At 42.9% G+C, this 23,589-nt stretch overlaps 1 protein-coding gene across 3 annotated transcripts in view; it reads left to right on the forward strand.

Annotated features, from left to right (window-relative positions):
- GLI2 (GLI family zinc finger 2) overlaps positions 1-2,554 on the forward strand; it is a 459,364-nt gene extending 456,810 nt beyond the window's left edge. For all 3 annotated transcript variants that reach the window (XM_060261633.1, XM_060261634.1, XM_060261635.1), the window contains exon 14: positions 69-2,554. In XM_060261633.1, coding sequence (XP_060117616.1) covers positions 69-2,425 — 2,357 coding nt within the window. In that variant the 3' untranslated portion in view covers positions 2,426-2,554. The remainder of the gene's footprint in view (positions 1-68) is intronic.
- The last annotated feature ends 21,035 nt before the right edge of the window (positions 2,555-23,589 follow it).

The raw sequence follows: 23,589 nt of genomic DNA on the forward strand, positions 1-23,589 counted from the left end.
GTTTCACAAAAACATGGGGTTGCCTTTCTGCCATCACCAACTCTCTTTTTTCCCCAATTTTCATTCAGGCTATCCACTGGATAACGTGGGTGGATCTTCTGCAGCATTGCCTAACCCAAGGATAACAGAGTTGTCTGTCAATGAAGTTACAATGTTGAATCAACTAACTGAACGTCGTGATAGCTCAACCAGCACCGTCAGCTCAACCTACACTGTTAGTCGTAGGTCATCTGGGATATCTCCCTATTTTTCCAGCCGCCGTTCCAGTGAAGCATCTCAATTTGGAAACCGCTTGAACAACACAAGTTCTGCTGACTCATATGACCCAATTTCCACAGATGCATCACGCCGATCAAGTGAAGCCAGCCAGTGTAGTGGGATCCAAGGTCTTCTGCACCTTACACCAGCTCAGCAGTATAGGCTGAAAGCTAAGTATGCGGCAGCCACAGGTGGTCCTCCTCCCACACCATTGCCTAATATGGAAAGAATGAATCTAAAGAACAAAATCTCCCTTCTTGATGGGTCGGAGCCCACTTTGCCTTCCTTTCGCCATCTTCCTGGTCCAAGGCGTTGTAGTGACAGCAACACTTACGGGTACGGAGCACCAGCTGCATTCCCTCACGAAGTGGTAGGCAATAATGCAAGACGTGCAAGTGATCCAGTGAGGAGACCTCCTGGAGACCCTTCTTCACTTCCTAGAGTCCATCGTTTCAATAGCACCAACAACATGAATCCTCTTCACTCTCCTTTGGACAGAAGGAACTTCAGCCTCTCAGGCTACGCGTGTTCAGACGGAAGCCTCCCCAGGCACATGTATTCTCCAAGGCCACCAAGTATTAGTGAGGGTATCGCCATGGAAGCAATATCTGGTGAGACGGACGCTTCTGTTGGAGATGATGATATAGTACTACCTGATGATGTAGTGCAATATATCAAATCGCAAAACAACAGGATGGCTGGCGAAAACTCTTCTATAGAGTATGGTAATGAGATACAGAGCTTCCAAGTGAAGGCAAAAGGACAACAGATCAGCATGCTAAACCAGCGTAGAATGGCTGTCTCAGATGTGAGTATGGATCATTCTGCTCCAGTGATGGGCGGGTGTCAAATAAACTTTGGTGCATCCTCCAATATATGTAAAAACAACATGCCTGTCCAATGGAATGAGGTTAGCTCAGGTACTGTTGATACAACCTCTGCTCAAGCAAAGCAACAGTTTTCACCACAGAACTTAGCTGTAATCCATCAGAAACATAACTTCAGCCAGTATCGGAACGTCAACCATCAGCAGATGCAGACGAGTCAAAACATGGATGCAAACCTGCAGCAGTTTATGCACAAGAATGCAACCATGGATGGACAGAAGTTAAACTGCATGCACTTAAAGCAGCAACAAGCAAATCTAAATCCTAACAACAATCCAGATTTGAACTCACATGAAGGGTATAGCCAGGCTCATCAAATGCTGAGCCCAAGCATAATGACTAGCAATCTCAATCAGTTTTCCCCTTCCTGCACCAACATAATAATGAAGCCCACATCCCATGTCCATCCTCAGCCAATGGAGGCTATGGCTGATCCAAATCCAGTAGTCAGTGACAGCAGAGAATGCACAATGCACAATCAGGTAATACAGGAACCAGGGCATCAGCAGAGCTTTGCATCTCAGCCAAACCACATGAACTTCTCATTGGCACAGGAAGTATTCCATCAGCCTTCTTCATTGATGACCTCACCTCAGACAAATTTTGTGCCACAACAGGAGATGATGGGTACATTTGAACACAGCTTCACTTCTGGTGTAGTACAACCTCATCCTCCATCTAATCCCAGTCCAGCAAACAGATATCGAGAGATACGTGCTATGCAACAGTTGGGTTACATGAGAACACCTCACCCATCTACCAGTGTGAGCCCAGGGCAGAATAAGTCAGAGAACACCCCTAAGAGAGTAAATGGTATGGCATCATCTCAGCCTCCGCCTTGCAACAGTAATATGAGGGAAAGCCATTGGAGGCACTATTATGGTCAAATACACATGTACGAACAAAATAGAAATTTTAATAACCACGCAGACTGTACTGTAAAACAGCAGCAGTGTGCATTAAACATCAAGTCAGCCACCATGCCCTCTCCTGGAGCTAATCAGGTTTCAAGCACTGTGGACTCACAGGTTCTGGAGCCTCCTCAGATAGATTTTGATGCCATCATGGATGATGGTGACCATTCGAGCCTGATGTCAGGGACCCTGAGTCCTAGCATTCTGCAGAACCTCTCCCAGAACTCTTCTCGCCTTACAACTCCCCGAAATTCTCTGACACTGCCATCTATCCCTGCTGGAATTAGCAATATGGCGATAGGGGACATGAGCTCTATGTTGACCACCTTAGCAGAAGAGAGTAAATTTCTTAACATGATGTCTTAATGCTTGAAGCACAACTGTCTAGAATCATCCCAGAGATTACATGCTAAGCAATTTTATGAATGTGCTGTTCTTTAAAAAGAAAAAGAAAAATCCATAGAGTAGATTTTTTTACAAGTATTAAATACATTAAAGGGGGAAAAGTCTTTGTACAAACATGTATAGACTATATACAATAAGCACTGAAAGGATGCACCTTTCTCTAGGATTATTTTGCGCTTTTTTCCCAGTGTGCTCAAAAAATACCGCCACAGTACTAGAACATACCTCTCGAGCGTTCCTCTTCCTAAAAGACAGGCCGCATTTGACATCCTTTTAAAAATGTGATTTCCTTCTCCTCCTTCCGTTTTTCTGAGTTTCACACGTTCTCTGCTTTTCAATATGGATAACGGATGGGACTTTGCCCAATGTGGAACTGTAGTGTTGTGCGCTAAAATACGGCACAGTAATGTTAAAGAGTAACCTCTTTCTCTCTTGTAAAAAGCACATTTTGCCATCTCCGTCGGGTTTTCCTTTCGTTATTGCGGCAAAAATGCAATTCTTCACCCTCTCTAGTGACAAATGGACGCGTATCATTTTGCCCTGAATGCAAAAAAAAAAAAGCCATACTGTGTCTGTCTTGATGCTTTAGTGCTTTGCTTTTTGGCCAGAAGTGTGCGCACACTGGCATGCACAGCTTTGTTTATAGAACCAATATCACTCTTGGCCCCTTGCAGCTTAGCCCAGAAGCGTCAGCTCCTGAACAGTTTTGCAGCAAAGTGCCTTATTATTAGTTGTTGAATCATCAAGGCATCTCTTGTCTATTAACGTCAAATAAAGTGTATTGCCAGAAGCTTATATAAAACAAAGGTACTTTTATATAAGGCATTGTAGTGTTGCTAAACGACATTTTGAGGGGGTCACATTGATGGGGAGACAATGCGAAAGATGAATGCCCCGTTTCTTTTTTTTTTATCAGTGGATTTTTACAAGGTCGTTTATATCACGGCGAATGTGGCGGAGTTTGAAAATGCTGCTAATTTAAAAATATGTCTAGTAGGTCTTTTGCCATGAATGGTGTACCATGGTTTCCTAAAGAGCAGGGGGTCATTCTTCATTCCCATTGACTTCATCCTGGAGTTGAAGTCACAAAGAGGCTGGCTGCAACAGAGTTTGCTAATGAGAGATGAATCGTGTGATGGTACAGAAGCGTTGCGTAGATCACACTCGCAAACTCATGGCACAGTTTATTGCTGTCCCTAAAAATCTTCTCTCCGTCAGCTGTGTAGTATATAAATGACTTATAGTGCAGATGTGTGGCATGCTGGCTTGGATGTGGGCTCAGAAAGCTCGCTGAGTAGTCTTTGGCAGTCACCATCTCTCAACCAGGCTTCCTTCACAAGGTTGCTGTATGACTAAAAACACTACCCTGATGTCCTTGGAGAGAGGGCAGGCTGCAGGCAGGATAAGAGTGTAACAAAAACTATGGCATGGATTCTCTGTAGCCCAAATAGAGCTGCCTCTCATAAACCATAGCTGCCTCCCTCCTCCCACTGCATGAATGAGTTATTTTTCATACATTTAGCTAACTGAAAACATCTTTATCTTTATCTGATTTTGACATTTATTTTTCTTTTAAGAAAACGTCATTTTAAATGTGCTGACTATTCAGAGGCGGGGCAGTTTATTTAAGGACCAGCTCCCAAACTGGACAAATCTGCGAGAAAGGCAACACACAAAGGAGGGCAGCTGCTTTTGGAGCCTTGTGTAAAAATAGTGAAAAGTAGGATGTGTAAACCCATTACGTGCATAAAAGGGAGTTCACTGGATTCAATCTATTCTAGCACATGTGGTTTGCACCGTGGCTCAAAACACATAAATATCCTTCCGTCGAGAACCTGTAGTTGTTTTTGCTGTACATTTTGCCTTGAGACAACATGAGAAAGCATAATGTACAGTAAATTCTTTGTTTTATGCATTGATATATGTTGATAATTATGTTTGTCCATCATTTGTGGCTGAATGAGAAACTGGCATTTATCATTAAAACAAATTACCTCAGACTTCGTTACAGAAGGAACTGTGGGTCACATGCTCATTTTTATCACTACTCTAAATTTGAATTTGTAACGTAACAGCCCCCGTTCAGTTGTTTGTGGGGCCACTGGTGGTACCTCAGCAAAGCCAGAATCTAGCAGATGTGTCGGAAGTCTGCTTAGGCACTGCAGCCGCTATCGTTTGTGCAATTATGATGCCTTTCACTTCCCACACTGAAACACTGATTCGTATAAATTAGCATGCAGTGTGTTCCTTGTTTCCTTGAAAACCTACTGCTGGCCTCATACTCGGTTCCATAAAGCAGCATATCAATTATTGCTGTGGCAAAATGATCACGGGGTAACTGTTCCAGATCAGTTTTGAGTAGTCAACCTTTCATTTGAAAGCACGTTTATTTGTTAAAAAAATTCCCTAACATGAGAAATACTAGATCCCATTTAAAAGGGGGGGGGGATAGGTGCACCTTGCAAAAGCAGCAGGGAACTTTACCTTTATAGTGACTTTGGTGTGTCGGAAGTTAACAGGAGAACAACGGGGACGTTAGAATTACTTTTTATGCTATTCTTTTTTTATGCTACTTAAAACCAATATGTGGTTCCCAAATATATCTATTTTTTTTGTTCTCATTCACAAGGGTAAAACAATTGATACATAGAGCACCGTGGTATAAAGTCAAGACCAAAAAAAATCGCAAATACCATGGGAAAACGCTAGAAACAACTACTCTAATAAATGAAATTACCACTAGAATAAGCCTGATGGAAAAGCACTTGAATTATAATGTGAGTTTGGGGAGGCTAAAACGTTCCATTGGTGAATTAGCATAAAGACAAGAGACTAATTTTATAAGGATCACAAGATGTTGAAAAAAAAGAGAGTCTTCGAAACAGCTTGTATCGGTAGTGTGTTGGACTCTTGGATCCTTGTGATGCTACACGTTTGCTACTCTGAGTGAAATCCTACCACAGTGAATTCTTCTATTATTTAAGGAACTGACTACATTAGGGTTCAATATCAATTTTGACATCGATACAGTCTAAGGGACTCCTGTGATTGGATTTTTTGGACATGATTGGAATGGGCTTTGGAATTAATTTTGATATATGTGGATTTCTGTATTTGCAATGTGATATACTGACTCTATTTATATTCTAGTGGTAATTTCATTTATTAGGGTCATTGTTTCTAGTGTTTTCCCGTGGTATTTATGATTTTGGGGGGTCTCGTTCGCAAGGGATCAAGCAAAGCCTAGCTAAAAATATTGGGTTCTTCTGAGTAATGCAGTGTTATACTTTCTGATAGTGTGCTGAAAGAGCTCTGACAAACCGTATTCTCATCCCTTAGTTAGGTCTAACTATGGGCCTAGTAAGGACTGGGTGAAATTATGGGTCTGTTTGTAGGGGCCGTGATTCTATAGTGATAACTCCAAATGTTATATAATGGCTTGGTTGGGTGAGCTGTGATCACTGAGCACAGCCAGAGTTCTCTTGACATGGAATTTCAGTTCTAGGGAGTCATCGTGGACTAAGTCCCGTGTATTGAATCATCAGGACTCTTCCTACTGGCAAAGTGTCTTATTCCATGGATATATGTGGACGCAACGTTTGGTGAGCTTTGTATGCATGTGTGTGAAACAAACACACAATCTTCAATTGCCCATGACCTTCTTCAGCTTTACAAAGGTGGTCTTCCTTTATTTACTGTAAAAGTATTATAACAACCATACTGGTGCTGTATATATTCTGTATAGAAGACATTATTAATAAGACATTGTAGCTGAAATGTTCTGTCTTTATATCATAAGGATCTTTTTAGCTTTTTTTACATCATAAGGATAGCAGTCATATGCTGAAATTGTATATAAATGTTTTGTACATTAAAGTATTTTTTTTTTCATAACTCCAGTTGTAACTGTTGTTTGTTATCCTGGCTGCATTTGTAGCCGTGTCCAGCCATTGCACCATGCAGTTTGCATCAATGGGGAGGAGAATCATAGGATTTGAGGACCATTTCACATCTCATATTTTGTAGATGTGGCCCTAATAGAATAAAGTTATGAACACAACAAATACAAAGATTTCAGGTTTTCACGGCTAGTAACGTCATTAGGGTTTGTAGAATCTTTCGGGCTCAAGTGCCATGTTCTACTGGAGAAAGTTTTTCTTCCAGACGTTTCGTTCTCAGCTGCGGAGAACATCCTCAGTGGCATCCTGCTCCGGCTGCAACGCCACTGAGGATGTTCTCCGCAGCTGAGAACGAAACGTCTGGAAGAAAAACTTTCTCCAGTAGAACACGGCACTTGAGCCCGAAAGATTCTACAAACCCTAACAACAAATACAGGTTTGCAAGTATAACTGTCCTACAGGTATGCTCATCGGGGACCAATTCATGGAGGAGCTGCTTAGGAATTTACAGACAGACCCTTACTAAATGATTGTACTAGAGAGCTTACCTGATGAGCCCTTACTGGAAACCTCAAGTAGTGGTCAAGCCCTGACGTTTAACCTATTCTTCCTACCGAAATTATTCCACATCATGCATTGATTACTTCTTATTCAAACAACAATCATGGCAGTACGAAAAGATTGCCACACACACACCGCCTAGAATGCTGGGCCTCATTGTGCTCCAACAGTAACCTCTTGTCGCAATGGTCTTTCTTCCTGCCACAAGGGCTGTTGTTCTTTAAGAGCAGTTGGATCCATTTAGGTGACGTGCCATACTGTAAATCAACAGAGTATTCTGTGTTATAGGGAACAACAATTTATGGCCAACTGAGGGCTCTTGCCAACAGCTATTTAACTTGCAAGTAAAATGGCCTAACAAAACGAGCCTGTCCCTGTAACTGCTATTTTCCCCTCCAGGATTTATGTTTCATGTAAACCTCTAAACTGCCACTTTAAATGTGCTGCTGTAAAAGTAATATAAAGTGAACAAGCCCAAAGTGAAGCTCTTAACTATGTGGTTGATTTTTTATTCTTTGGGCTGTGTACACACACTTGCCAACTGTCCCGGTTTTCCCAGACAGCTCCTATTTTTCTGCTTGTCCCAGATTTGTGTGTGTGTGTGTGTGTGTGTGTGTGTTTTTTTCGGGGGGGGGAGTTGGGGAAACCTGCAACTTTTCAGAGGGCTGGGGCCTGAAGTTCTCCTGGAATTACAAGTGCTCTCTAGAATACAAGAATCAATGCTTCCAAAGGGTAGTTCCAAAGGGTAGTCACTATGGAATAATATGTCTGAACTTCCTAACTAGGGTTGCCAATCCCCAGGTGGGGGCAGGGGATCCCCCAGTTTGGAGGCCCTCCCCCCACTTCAGGGTTGTCAGAAAGCGGGGGGAGGGGAGGGAAATGTCTGCTGAGAACTCTATTATTCCCTATGGACATTTATTCCCATAGAAAATCATGGAGAATTGATCTGCGGGTATCTGGGGCTCTGGGGGGGGTGTGTGTGTTTTGGAGTAGACGCACCAAATTTTCAGTATAGCATCTAGTGCCTCTCCCCAAAATACCCCCAAGTTTCAAAAAGATTGGACCAGGGGGTCCAATTTTATGAGCTCCAAAAGAAGGTGCTCCTATCCTTCATTATTTCCTGTGGAAGGAAGGAATTGAAAAGGTGTGCCGTTCCTTTAAATGTGATGGCCAGAACTCCCTTTGGAGTTCAATTATGCTTGTCACAGCCTTGATCTTGGCTCCACCCCTAATGTCTCCTGCCTCCACCCCCAAAGTCTCCTGGCTCCATTCCCAAAGTCCCCAGATATTTCTTGAATTGGACTTGGCAACCCTATTCCTAACATTCTAAAACTCTGCCCTTTCCAGAATTTTCCACCAAATATCCAGGAATTTCCCAATCGAGATTAGGCAACCCTACATAGAAATGAGGTAGGAGTCTGCTTTTTTTCCAGCCTTTTCCCCAGGACAGATGTAACTATGTGCATATGGACTCCCAAAGTGCCAGTACACATTTTTCCCCCATGACCTCAAAATACCAACAATGAAAGTTACTATGTGTTTACAGTTCCCAGCCTCCAAATGAATAACACAACAAAACATGCAAACTAGTGACCAATTTACTAAGAAGTATATAGAAATCAGTCCAAATGTCCAGAACATGTATATTCAAGTCCCAAAGTAGTGTGGTGACAAGCCAATCAATTTAAGTACTTGTTTCTTTCCAGTCTTCAACAGACCTGGGACCACTAACAAAAGAAAATATTATACAAAAATATTAGAAGGACATTCAGACACCACCAAACCACTTCCAGTGAAAAAGTATATCATACTTACTTATTGATTCAATTATATGGATTTTTTACACAATTTTCAAAAAAGAGGGACGCAGAGCGTCTCCAGCATCAATTTCACCTCGGCTACGGCTCAGTATGTGGCTTCTTGTGCACCGTAATGGTGCAACTAACATGTTTAAAAAGGCAAACATCTCATTTACAGCTGCCGTTACACAAACCTCTTAAAGGTAAAGTAACATATTTCTAATGCAACATGCTAAAAGACACAAACACCACAAACTATATCACAGCAGATACAACATACAAAATATCCCATACAAAGAATGTCAAATCCCATAATTTATACAAAATTATGTTATCACATAGGCAAATTCTGCACAGCACTCATAATGTTATAAAGAAGACCATTCATAAAAAAAACATGTCAAATCATTGGTCATATTCAGTCCTAGGCTTCCCAATCCCCAGGTCCCAGCGGGGGATCCCCCGTTTTTACAGGCTTCTCCCCACCCCCAGCCAGCTGGCCGGCAGGGGAAGCCCCGCCTCCCACAGTCACCATATAGTTTTAGAGCCTGCAGGTCCGTTTTTAAAATATGTGCCTTTAAGGCTGAGCAGGAAGCAGGAAACAGGAAGGGCTTCAGAGAACGGCCCCTCCCTTTGTTTTGCTTTCGTTTTCAGATCAAGAAAATTTCTGCAGGAACAAGACCCAGTAAGTGTTTGTGTGTGTGAGAGAGGGAGGGGGCAGGGGATTCCCTGGTTTGGAGGCCCTCCCACCACTTTAGAAAGCATGGGGGGGAAGGAAATGTCTACTGGGCACTATATTATTCCCTATGGAGAATGATTCCCATAGGGAATAATGGGGAATTGATCCGTGGGTATTGGGGGCTCTGGGAGGGCTATGTTTTGAGGTAGAGGCACCAAATTTTCAGTATAGTATCTAGTGCTTCTTTCCAAAATACCTGCCAAGTTTCAAAACGATTGGACCAGGGAGTCCAATTCTATGAGCCCCAAAAGATGGTGCCCTTATCCTTCATTGTTTCCTATGGAAGAAAGGCATTTAAAAAAGTGTGCTGTCCCTTTAAATGTGGTGGCCAGAACTCCCTTGGAGTTCAGTTATGCTTGTCACACCCTTATTCCTGGCTCCACCCCCAAAGTCTCCTGGCCCCGCCTCCAAAGTCCCCAGATATTTCTTGAATTGGACTTGGCAACCCTATTCAGCCCATATGGAGAAATGCAATTCAACGGGTGTATCCAGTATGCCTCCTTTTGCAGCAGGATCTTGTGCACGTCTTCATTTCTATCCGTTTGTTCATATTTGTATAAGGTGAAAGAAACAAAAATCTTCACAGTCGTGATTCTTTTGCATAAAATGGCTGACCATAGGAGCTTCAATCACATGGTTCCTAAGTCTGCTCCTGTGTTCCAGAATACGTACTCTAAGGGCTCGAGTGGTGCTGCCAACATACCGTAGGCCACACCCACAGATGATCAAATACACAACACAGCGGGCAGCACATGTAGAGTAATGATTTAGAACACATGGTCTAGTCTTTTCAGCAAAATAGCTGCTTCGGTGGGTAGGCTCAATGGCATCATCCCCAGCCTCCACCCTCCAAAACTCCAGGAATTTCCCAACCTGTAGTTGGCAATCTTATATATGCGCAGCCGTTATTAAAGTTAAAATCAGATCCGTTGTAAGATCCAACATTCTTATGAGCCACGGCACTGTAAAAAAGGAGATAGTGGTATAGTCAACCTGCTTCAGAAGCCATAACAGGATTGGTTAACTCTTGCTAACTATATGAATACAAGCGCTGGTCCTTGCTATGAGAATAAGAGAATTTCAAATGTCGCTGTTTTCATTCCTGAAATGCTGAAAGTATGCCAGGCGATTCACTAAGAGAGGATATGAGAAGAGTGGGCTAGATCATAGATTGATGTCTCCAGGCCAGAATACCTACATTATGCAGACATATGGACATATATGAACATATGAAGCTGCCTTCTACTGAATCAGACCCTGGGCCCATCAAAGTCAGTATTGTCTTCTCAGACTGGCAGCGGCTCTCCAGGGTCTCAAGCTGAGGTTTTTCACACCTACTTGCCTGGACCCTTTTTTGGAGATGCCACAGATTGAACCTGGGACCTTCTGCTTCCCAAGCAGATGCTCTGCCACTGAGCCACCATCCCTCCCCATGAACATATGAAGCTGCCTTATACTGAATCAGACCCTTGGTCCATCAAAGTCAGTATTGTCTACTCAAACTGGCAGCGGCTCTCCAGGGTCTCAAGCTGAGGTTTTTCACACCTACTTGCCTGGACCCTTTTTTGGAGATGCCAGCGATTGAACCTGGGACCTTCTGCTTCCCAAGCAGATGCTCTGCCACTGAGCCACCATCCCTCCCCATGAACATATGAAGCTGCCTTATACTGAATCAGACCCTTGGTCCATCAAAGTCAGTATTGTCTACTCAAACTGGCAGCGGCTCTCCAGGGTCTCAAGCTGAGGTTTTTCACACCCATTTGCCTGGACCCTTTTTTGGAGATGCCAGCGATTGAACCTGGGACCTTCTGGTTCCCAAGCAGATGCTCTGCCACTGAGCCACCATCCCTTCCCATGAACATATGAAGCTGCCTTATACTGAATCAGACCTTTGGTCCATCAAAGTCAGTACTGTCTACTCAAGACTGACAGCGGCTCTCCAGGGTCTCGAGCTGAGGTTTTTCACACCTATTTGCCTTGACCCTTTCAGTTGGAGATGCCAGGGATTGAACCTGGGACCTTCTGCTTCCCAAGCAGATGCTCTACCACTGAGCCACCATCCCTCCCCATGAACATATGAAGCTGCCTTATACTGAATCAGACCCTTGGTCCATCAAAGTCAGTATTGTCTACTCAGACTGGCAGCGGCTCTCCAGGGTCTCAAGCTGAGGTTTTTCACACCTATTTACCTGGACCCATTTTTGGAGATGCCAGCGATTGAACCTGGGACTTTCTGCTTCCCAAGCAGATGCTCTACCGCTGAGCCACCGTCCCTCCAGACAACAGAACAAACTAAAATTTAGAAACTACTCTTACAGTACATTTATCCAACATACAAACTGGAACAAACCTTACCTTTTTAGTAAGTTGCCATGTGCCAGGCAAGCACATGGTAATCTGACTCTGTTCTGACTGAACTATAAAATGGCTAATTCAGCCTATCCAACCTAGCTGCTGTTTCTGAGACTCTCCCTAGTTCTCTGAGGCAAACAAGGCTAGATCCACAGTACCTCCGCCAGTAGTGTAGAGTCACAGCAGAAAGCAGAGGATATACCTAACCTAACCGCAGCTGCTCCAGTTAGGAAAGGGATTGCACCAACAACCTGCTTAATTCAACAGCAGCAGATAGCAATACCCTGTGAAAACCACCTCACGAGGTTGTGCTACCAGGGTCCTAGGTCCTGGGGTAACCTGCCTAATGGAAACCACAATACTGATTGTTTGATCTTAGCAAAGGGATACATCCAGCTTTTCGGGGACAGGGGGCCTCAAGCTTTCTTTGTGAAAATATGCTATGGCCAAACAGCAGCTCGGAAGACACATACATCTCTTTCACACATATTTTGTGACTCCCAGAAGTCAAGAAGGAACTTGATGAATGCTTACTCTCAAGTAAGCAAATTTCACATCGGCACCTCAGTCTCTGAGTGCTGACCCATAGGTAAGCAACTATTTCTGCCATGTGTGAAGAGGGGAAGGAGGAGAAAATAGGCAGGCCGAAAACAAAATCTGTATCCACCAGTCTGGGTCAATTTTAAATAATTCCACTAGTTAAAAAAAGGGTTTCCCTCCCTTTTTAGTTGTTTAATCCAGGAGTTGTTTTGTAGGGGGAAAGGTGCAGGAGCTCAGTAGTATATCTCATTTGCATATGCCCTGGGATCTGTGTGCTGCGGGGGAGAGAAATCCCCACGGCATGCAGATCCTGGCTGGAGGTTCAAGAACTGCGCTCCTGTGAGCTCCTGCTGAATTCAAGCCCGGGTTTACTCTAAATCCTAACTTCATTGGCTCTTACTGGGAATCCTTTGTGCCAAGTGACAGCACCGGCTTATCTTCTGATGTATCTCTGCTTCTGTTTGCAAAAATAGAAGGCTTCCCAGACAGCTGCTGGAATAATGACAAGGTACTGGTCACCATGTGTTTAATCCTTTTACAATTAAAGTCCAGAAAATTTTATCATTTTTTGTTTTTATGGCCTATAGCAAGCTTTCCCAGTTTTTTTTTTCCCAGGCCTTGTATTTCTTAAATTTCAATAATTTTTTGTATTCTTTTTTCAATTTCAGAATACTTGGCAATATCTCTGTCCTGCTCAGAGAGCCGGTTTGGTGTAGTGGTTAAGTGTGCATACTCTTATCTGGGAGAACCGGGTTTGATTCCCCACTCCTCCACTTGCACCTGCTGGCATGGCCTTGGGTCAGCCATAGCTCTGGCAGAGGTTGTCCTTGAAAGGGCAGCTGCTGTGAGAGCCCTTTCCAGCCCCACCCACCTCACAGGGTGTTTGTTGTGGGGGAGGAAGGGAAAGGAGATTGTGAGCCACTCTGAGACTCTTTGGAGTGGAGGGCGGGATAGAAATCCAATATCTTCTTCTTCTTCTTCTTCTTCTTCTAAACTATGAAGGCTTCTGATTGATCTTTTAAGTGCCTTACAGTCAGAATCATACCAGTTATTTCTGCTGGGTATGCCCTGCCCATGGGTTTTGCTGTTACCAGAGAAGCCTTCAAAGAGTTGATTAATTCAGTAAAAGAAAAAAATTCCATATTTCCCATATTCTCATTGGGGGGGGGGGAACCCTATATATCTGGTTTTTTATCAAATCCTTTTGTGCTTTCACTTTCTCCTCAATGACTTAACAGCATCTCAATTATCTTAAAGCGTTATGTGTCTGAGCTAGAGCTAAATTCATTATGTCAGGTGTGTAATGCCAATTACCCACCACCACAGACATTTCTCACCTGTTGGCCCAAAATAGAAACATGATCTGGTAACGTGAAGTCACAGTGTTAGGGTTCACGGATTTACACAGCAAGCAAGAAAACAGTTTTTAAATGCTTGAGAGAATTTATTAAGACGGTGCTTGGTTCTAAAAGAGAAAGGAGGGACTAAAAACAATAAAGACGGTATAACTCTAGCACTCTTAAATCTGGTGCAACTTGAAATGCAGACTACATGGGTTCAGTTAGATATTCTAGCCACAGCGTACTGACAACCCAGGAGAAGTAATCATGGAGAATCTTCCTCAGACTGGCCAGCTGCCAGTCTACCCCTGAAGAGACCCAGTAAACAGGGGCAAATAATAGGTTGTTATAAGAAAAGTCCCTCAGGGCAAAAACCCAAGAGCCAATCAAAAGTCTCCTGCCAGCTTATGTAATCAAAACAAATGCCTCCCTTCCTGAGGACTGGAAGGTAGCTAATGTCATCCCCATCTTTAAAATGGGCTACAGGGGAGATCCGGGAAATTACAGGCCAGTCAGTCTGACTTCAAAATGAGGAAAGTTAGTGGAGACTGTTATTAAAGAGAGACTTAGTTGGCACATTGATGAACAAAAACTGTTGAGAAAGACTCAGCATGGGTTCTGTAAGGGAAGATCTTGTCTCACTAACCTGTTAGAGTTCTTTGAGGGGGTGAACAAACATGTGGACAAAGGGGAACCCAAGCAGCTCTACTTATATGTAGTACTATGGCAATCTAAGCTATTGTTATGATAATTTAACTCTATTTTAGAATGGAACTGAAATATGGAATATGTTTTTTACACATGTGTATATTTCATTTCTGCATTTCCTTTTATCCTACTCTTATCTATGCTAGCACTTTTTATAATGCCAATAAAGGAAATTGCTGTATGTGACAAAGTAATCTACACTTGCTCCTATATGGTTTATACAAACAAAATCTTCTTTCCCATTAAACTGGATGAATGTAATATCACCAACTCATTTTTTAATAGGAGGGATGCAAAATGTCTGCCAGTTTTCTTGTCTTTGGCTCTTCTATAATTCACAATTGGGTTGTCCTTTATCTGAGTTTTATAACATTTCAAGAGAAGGTCCTAATTTGTCTCCCCAACCCTAGCATTAAAATCTCCAGCCAAAAGTACCCTGATCACAGGTTGAAGCCTGACCAAACTCTCCAAGTAGACGTCTACCTGGGTCCAACACTGGGAGATCTTGGACTTATGAACGTATGGTGGGAGACAGATATTCACCAGAATTACAGAAAATTCGTTAAACTCCAGAAGTAATGCCATTGCATAAGGGAAACTACTAGGTAACTCAGTAACCTTCACTTTAAGCTTTACTAAGATCAAACAAGCCAAACCTCCAGAACACCTTCCGTTTTTCTCCAGTATTGGCTGCAGTTAAAGAATATGAGGTAAAACCAGAGAGATAAACTTTAACTTCTGCCCACGTTTCCTGAAGTAGTACTATATCAAATCTACTCAAATATTTTTACATCACATGATCTCATTCCAGCAGCGCACCCTTTGTGTAGAATTAATTGTGCGTTGAAAGCCAATTTTTATATCGCTGGTGGACCTGCAAATATATAAAATTATTTTGGAAACAGATTATGCAATAAATAAAATTAATTACAGATTATATTATTATTCCATTGGAACCGGACATATTGTTAATAAATAACTGGATAGATCCAACAATTAACAAAAGCAAAGTTGAGTTAATTTTGATTCTAATAGCAACTGCTTGATTAGAATTTAGCTTCCTCGGGAGGTGGTGGGCTCTCCTTCCTTGGAGGTTTCTAAACAGAGGTTAGATGGCCATCTGCAGCAATGAAGATCCTGTGAAGTTAGGGGGAGGTATTTGTGAGTTTCCTGCATTGTCCAGGGGGTTTGGCTAGATGACTCTGGAGGTCCCTATCAACTCTATGATTCTAATTATTGTAACCAAATGGATAAACGCCCCCCCAAAATTGAACAATGGCAGAACAAATTGTGGGAACACTTCATTATAAGTAAGATTGTGTATAACACCTCTAATTCATCTATGGATTAATATCAGAAGAAAGTTATTTCAGTATGGTATCCCCTTATAACATATATGACACAGAATGATATTATTCCAAATAGCCCCTACTATAGAACTTGGCAAGAGGGCTTGTGTGGTTCAGTGAGGCTGTGGCTATGCCATGCAGGGCCGTCCAAGATGGACAGGCCACAGCTGAGATCCCAGACAAAATGCAATCCACTGGAGAAGGAAATGGCAACCCACTCCAGTATCCTTGCTAAGAAAACCCATGGACAGTAACAAAAGGCTAAAAGATATGGCACTGGTAGATGAGCCCCTCAGGTCAGAAGGTGCCCAATATGCTACTGGGGAAGAGCAGAGGGCAAGTACAACTAACCACAGAAAGAGTGAAGTGGCTGGGCCAAAGTCAAAAGGACGCTCAGCTGTGGATGTGTCTGATGGTGAAAGAAAAGTCCATTGTTACAAAGAACACTACTGCATTGGAATGTGGAAGATCTATGAATCAAGGTAAGCTGGATGTGGTCAAACAAGAGATGGCAAGACTGAACATCGACATCTTGGGAATCAGCAAACTAAAATGGACCTGGAATGGGCGGATTTAACTCAGAAGATCACTACATCTATTTCTGTGGGCAAGAGTCCCGTAGAAGAAATGGTGTGGCCTTTATAGTTAACAAGAGAGTGAGGAAGGCAGTAATGGGATACAATCTCAAAAATGACAGAACGATTTTGGTCTGTATCCAAGGCAAACCATTCAATATCACAGTAATCCAAGTCTATGCCCCAACCACTGACACAGAAGAGGCTGAAGTGGACCAACACCTTCTAGGATTAACACCAAAAAAAGATGTCCTCATCATCATAGGGGACTGGAATGCCAAAGTAGGAAGTCAAAAGATAACCGGAACAACGGACACGTTTGGCCTTGGAGAACAAAATGAAGCCGGGTAAAAGCGAATAGAGTTTTCTCAAGAGAACAAGTTGGTCATAGCAAACACCCTCTTCCAACAACCTAAAAGGTGACACATGGACATCACCTGATGGGCAACACAGAAATCAGATGGATTATATACTCTGCAGTCAAAGATGGAGAAGCTCTTTACAGTCAGCAAAAACAAGACCTAGAACTCACTGTGGCTCAGATCATGAGCTACTCATTGCAAAATTCAGGCTTAAATTGAAGAAAACTGGGGAAGCCATTAGGCCATTCAGGTTTGATCATGAATATACAGTGGAGGTGAAGAATAGGTTTAAGGAGCTACAGTTGATAGACAGAGTGCCTGAAGAACTATGGACGGAGGTTCATGACATTGTACAGAAGGCAGCAATCAGCTCCATCCCAATGAGAAAGAAATGCAAGAAAGCAAAGTGGCTGACTGATGAGGCTTTACAAATAGCTGATGAAAGAAGGAAAGTGAAAGGCAAAGGTGAAATGGAAAGATTCACCCAACTGAATGCAGATTTCCAGAGAACAGCAAGGAGAGATAAAGAGGCCTTCCTGAAGGAACAATGCAAAGTAATAGAGGAAAATAACAGAATGGGAAGGACAAGAGAGCTCTTCAAGAAAATTGGAGAAATCAAAGGAATGTTTTGTGCAAAGATTGATAAAGGACAAAAACAGCAAGGACCTAACAGAAGCAGAAGAGATTAGGAAGAGGTGGCAAGAATACACAGAAAAAATATGCAAGAAGGATCTCAATGTCCTTGACAACCATGACGGTGAAATCACTGACCTTGAGCCAGATGTTCTAAAGTGTGAAGTCAAATGGGCCTTTGAAAGCATTACTAACAACAAAGCAAGCTGAGATGACGGTATCCCGGTTGAGCTGTTCAAAGTCCTAAAAAACGATGCCGTTAAGGTGATGCACGCATTATGTCAGCAAATTTGAAAAATGCAACAGTGGCCGCAGGACTGGAAAAAGTCAGTTAATATTCCAATCCCAAAGAAGGGTAATGCCAAGGAATGTTCAAACTATCGCACCACTGCACTCCTTTCACATGCCAGCAAGGTCATGTTAAAGATCCCACAAGCTAGGCTTCAGCAGTATGTAGATCGGGAACTACCAGAAGTTCAAGCTGGGTTTCAGAGGCCATGCTGCCTATTTCATGCTGCAAGGCCATGCTGCCTTCTTCATCCACCTGGCTGCCGGCAGGACAAAAGGGGCCCCAAGGTTACTGTGCCTCACTCAGAGGCTGTCTCCTCTGGGAGTGAGACAGTGTGGCCCCTTTCATGTGCCCGGCTGCCGGGCAGGCGAAAGGGGCCATGGGGCTGCTGTGCCTTGATCTGAGGCTGTCTCCCTTTGCAGGGGAGGGAACTTCATAGAGAGGCCACTCTCCTCCAAGCCCGGCTAGGAAGCTGGGCTTGGAGGAGATCACAAATTGGAATGCAGTCTCGCTGCTCTCAGCTACTGGGGTCTGCGATCCGGGAAGCCGAGAGCAGTGGAACGGTGGGAGAGGGCACCTGAGGGCACCCTGTAGGCAAGGTGGCGCCCAAGGCAGCCACCTACCTCACCAACTCCCACCCACCGGCCATGGGGGTGTCACATTGCACAGCTTGCCTACCCTTCTGGCAGAGGTGTCTCCCACTAAATGACAACTTGGCACTGGCCATGGGTTCAAAATTTTGATAGAACTAGTGACAAACTTCATTTGAGAACCTGAGGTACAACAGGTGGAAACATGTTAAGCAACCCTTTTAGAAATTTCTTGGAGTCAGGTATAGAAAACTGCCCCAAACTGTGATGGTCGTCACTGGGTGGAGGTTGCAGCCAAGTGAACTATTGATGAGGCAGCTAAACCCCACTTCCTGCAGTTCTAGTCAAAAATCCTCCCCAAATTGCAAGCCCTTGTTTGTCTCTCCCGTGAACAAACCTCTTTCATTGTCTTCCTTGTCACGGTTTTATGGAAAGCCATAATAAGCCATAATAACCTGTTCTACCTTTTGTGAAAGCCTTCTGACTGCAGGTACAAGGATTCCATTCTGGGTGGAGAACCAAGCCCGTGTGAAGGAGATCATCCTCTGGTCAAAGTTCCTTCTGAACCAATTATGTAATATTCTCATGCATAAGCATGCATTTGGGACCATAACTGTGGTCCAGGCCATGTATCCCAGGATACAGTCTTTGAATGGACTTATCTTATGTCACAAGGGCTGACATGGTGCTAAGCCTCATTAGGGGCAGGTACATCTTCCTTTCTAAAGCTTTCAAAGATACCTTGAGGAATTCAATAGATTGGACAGGAGTTACGGTAGGCAGGACTTCTCCCAATTCACTAGAAAGTTGAGGGATTGAATAGTGTCTGGAGTGTCAAACATGCAGCCCGAGGGCCGAATCAGGACCCCAGAGGGCTCCTATCAGGCTCCTGAGCAACTGGTTGTCATCTGCTTCCTTCTCCCTCTCTTTTGCTTCCTTCTGCATCACAGCTTGCCTTGCCAGGCTTGCTCAATCACACAGGAACTATGGATCAAAGCCTCTATTTTCTCCATTGGCTGAGGCTCCTCCCTTGGAAAGGGGGAGGAATTGCACAGCAGAGTTACTGAGTTGAGCCTCTCTATTGGCTGAGGCGCCTCCACCTCTGGTCCCCTGGGGAAGGAAGAAAAAAGCTTCCTTGGTCCAGTTCCCTGGATCATCCAGGAGCGATACAAAGAGAGTACCTTTAAGACCAACAAGCGCTCATGTTTTATTTTAAGCTTTTACAAAATCTTTGTGTTTTTATCCTTTACAAAATGTGTATCTCTGCTACCTGGCATTACGTTTTATGACACACATGGCCTGGCCTGACAAGTTCTCACTTATGTCAGATGCCACCCTAATAAGAAATGAGTTTGACATCCCTGGCTAGGGCAAAGATTAAACCTGCAGCCAGCTTATCTGGGAAGTCATCTACAAAAAGCCAGTCATCTGCTACTTGGCCTGCCACAGCCAATCCTCACCAAACTTGGAGGGCATGTAGAGGTCCTCTGTGAGTTTGGTGCCTCTAGTTTGCAGGGAGGGGGGGGGGCATTTGAACATATGAACATATGAAGCTGCCTTATACTGAATCAGACCCTCAGTCCATCAAAGTCAATATTGTCTTCTCAGACTGGCAGCGGCTCTCCAGGTTCTCAAGCTGAGGTTTTTCACACCTACTTGCCTGGACCCTTTTTTAGTTGGAGATGCCGAGGATTGAACCTGAGACCTTCTGCTTACCAGGCAGATGCTCTACCACTGAGCCACCGTCCCTCCCCTGCTCTCCAGGGTCTCAGCTGAGGTTTTTCACACCTATTTGCCTGGACCCTTTTTAGTTGGAGATGCCGGGGATTGAACGTGGGACCTTCTGCTTGCCAAGCAGATGCTCTGCCACTGAGCCACCGTCCCTCCCGATTTGACACACTCATGAACCTGCAGCTGTGATATCCTTAGAGAACACTTTCCTGGGAGCACCTGCTTTGGGGGGAGGGCCTGTAACTTGCCCCCTAAATCCAATCCTCATCAGACTTGGAGGGCAGGTACAGGAGAGTCAGCTGGAGAATCGTGGCAATTTCCGCATCTCTAGCCTATTTGGGGGAGGCGGTGTTCTACCGCATCAGAAACCTAACAAAATGAACTGGTAAACGTCCATTTCCCCAGTTTGTGCCCATCTCTAAATTTGTCAATGGAAAAAAGAATGGAGAAAAGTCTCCCACCAAAAGGAATCTTTTATTTTTGATGACACATATCCTGCTCCTCCTATGGGAAGCACAGAGTGGCTCTCCTGTTCACAATCCTTTGTGAAGTTACTCCAGTCTAAGTCTTACTGAACTCAATAGACTTAAACTGGCATAAGTCTGCACAGGATTGCATTGTCACTCGCCAGTCTGCACCCCAGCTACGTTGAAACCAACAGTCCATAAGAACATAAGAACATAAGAGAAGCCATGTTGGATCAGGCCAAAGGCCCATCCAGTCCAACACTCTGTGTCACACAGTGGCCAAAAATTTTATATACACACATACACTGTGGCTAATAGCCACTGATGGACCTCTGCTCCATATTTTTATCTAAACCCCTCTTGAAGGTGGCTATACTTGTGGCCGCCACCACCTCCTGTGGCGGTGAATTCCACATGTTAATCACCCTTTGGGTGAAGAAGTACTTCCTTTTATCCGTTTTAACCCGACTGCTCAGCAATTTCATCGAATGCCCACGAGTTCTTGTATTGTGAGAAAGGGAGAAAAGTACTTCTTTCTCTACTTTCTCCATCCCATGCATTATCTTGTAAACCTCTATCATGTCACCCCGCAGTCGACGTTTCTCCAAGCTAAAGAGTCCCAAGCGTTTCAACCTTTCTTCATAGGGAAAGTGCTCCAGCCCTTTAATCATTCTAGTTGCCCTTCTCTGGACTTTCTCCAATGCTATAATATCCTTTTTGAGGTGTGGCGACCAGAACTGCACACAGTACTCCAAATGAGACCGCACCATCGATTTATGCAGGGGCATTAGCAGTGTAACTGCACACATTATGCTTTCTCCTTCTTACGCCAAATTGGATCAGTTCATACATTTTTTTCAATTTTTTTTTTGTTTACATGGCAGAGAATGGCACTGGTGATGACTAGGATCAATCTAGATAATATATATGATACTTTAAGGGAGGCGGGGAAAGGCAGAGAGGCTGTTCCAAACAAATTCACAACAAAACTTACTGCTGTAGAGGCAATTTGTTAACCTTTTACTTATAAATTAAGCCCTGATTTGAAAATTAAGGCGTCGTAATTTAATATTAACCCATATGCCATAAAGTAATGAGACAAACTGCCGGGGAAATTGCATTCCATATTGCAAAATATCCTTGTTATTTATAATGACCAGGATTACAAGTTATGCCAACGCTGATGGATCATACTTTAAAAATCTTGATAGCTCATTCATTTCTCTAATTGTGTTTATTACAAATTAAATAAGTTGTGCACACCCTTGATCTAGAAAGAGACAAAATTAATTTGCAAATCGATACGACTCTAACCACCGAACTCACCGAACTCTTTCCCACCGTTAGTTACTTGAGCGTAACGTTTAGTGTGCAAATAATTTCATAATATGATACATTATATTATATTTAAATAAATGTGCGTTTATTTTGGGGAGTAAATACAAAGCCCTGCATGGCCTTGGTCCCTCACACCAGCAGGACCACCTCTCTGTGGGTGCTCTACCACAACAGGTTCACTCATCCCATCAGGGTCTTTTGCAGGTACCATTCTGTAAAGTGGCAAAACTGATAACCACTCATACTTGTGCATTCCGTGTCGTGGCCCCCACTTTATAGAATGGTCTCCCTGATGAGATTAGGAAGGCTTTCCACAAACTATGCAAAATGGAATTATTCAAGAGAACGCTTTAAACAGGTTAAAAAGGACTGCCCTCTCCTCAGCATTCAGCTCTCAAGTCTTTCTCTGCTCAACTGATGTTAACCAATCAAATTGAGCAACCTATCACTTAGGGCTCACTGGCTCTCTGAGGAATTAACCCTTCGCAGTCCATTACCTGTTTACATAGCACTTATAAGACTTTAAAGTGCAATCCATCACACACGCTTACAGTGATAGGTGACAATACAGTAGCGTAGACTACAGTCTCTATTCCTTTACCAATGCAACTTTCTGACCGTTTCATTACATTACAGTTTTTGCTCCTTACAGATCAGCTGTTAACCACCCTTAAAAAGAGGCTTGAAGTGTTTGGTGCTGTCTCCAGCAAGTTTGATTTTCTCAGCAAGATGACCTGTATAAATTATGATTAACTGTCAAATAAATTAGTAAACATTTACCAAAACGATAGTAGCTTCCCTGAAGAAATTATTCCTTTCCAAGAACACATGCGCAAACTGGGTGTAAGCCCCTAGATCACAAGAGCGAAAGAGAAGGTGGTAACACAAATACAGTTAATGTTGAACCTTCAGTTAGCTTGCAGATATTTAGACTGCTTGTATCAAACAACTTTCAGGACGTCTTCCCCAATGTGTTTATATGCCTATGAATGCATTTTTCCATTTTGGTGACAAACTGTTCTGGCGAGGGTTCTTTCTCTCCCCTCAAACGTGTGAAAAACTACTTACACTCTACACTGAAAGAGGAAAAACCAAACAGTCTAGCTCTGATGCATGTGAATTGTCTGTGCTTAGGAAAACTGATTTCAGTCTTATTGTTGATCGAATTAAGAGGAAAAATTTTAATTGAAGGTTGTTTTCTTTGTATGAACTCATTGTGGAAAGAATTTGCAAAAACTGGCTAAGGTTTATGGATACAGAATAATTTGTAAATGACCTTTCCCTGTGTATTGTTAAAATTTTTATTTGATAATTTGTTGTATTAATTAAATATATGTACAAGAACAATATTAAGTCTCGTAGTTCAATATTAATTGATTTCCAAATGTCATTTTATATAATTGATGTAGAACGTCTACATGTCCTAACAGAACAAATATATAAGAATGTTGTTTCACTTCCTATTTTATTTTGTCATATTAATGCCCCCACATAAATTACAATTAATTGTTTCTCTTATATAGTCTCTATAATAAGATAATTAACTGCTTCCTCATTGCAATGAAACAAATTGTCTCTTAGATTAAAACAATTATCCATAAATTATATTATTTTAATAAATATTAAATTTGTATTCACTTCAAAATATTACAGTATTGATCAATTATATTCACAAAATGTGCTTTCTTGAAGAGTTCTACTTACACAATAAAATATACATATTTTAAAAATTGTGAATATAAATCTTCAGTGGATCCTCAAACTGCATATAGGGCTATGAACTGCAGTCTAGTATCTACTGTCAGCTGTAGTGGGGTGAAAGACTGATGTGCTGGAGGGACCCCAAAATACCC

The sequence above is a fragment of the Heteronotia binoei genome, chromosome 21 (assembly GCF_032191835.1).
Source record: "Heteronotia binoei isolate CCM8104 ecotype False Entrance Well chromosome 21, APGP_CSIRO_Hbin_v1, whole genome shotgun sequence".
Classification (NCBI taxonomy): Eukaryota; Metazoa; Chordata; class Lepidosauria; order Squamata; family Gekkonidae; genus Heteronotia; species Heteronotia binoei.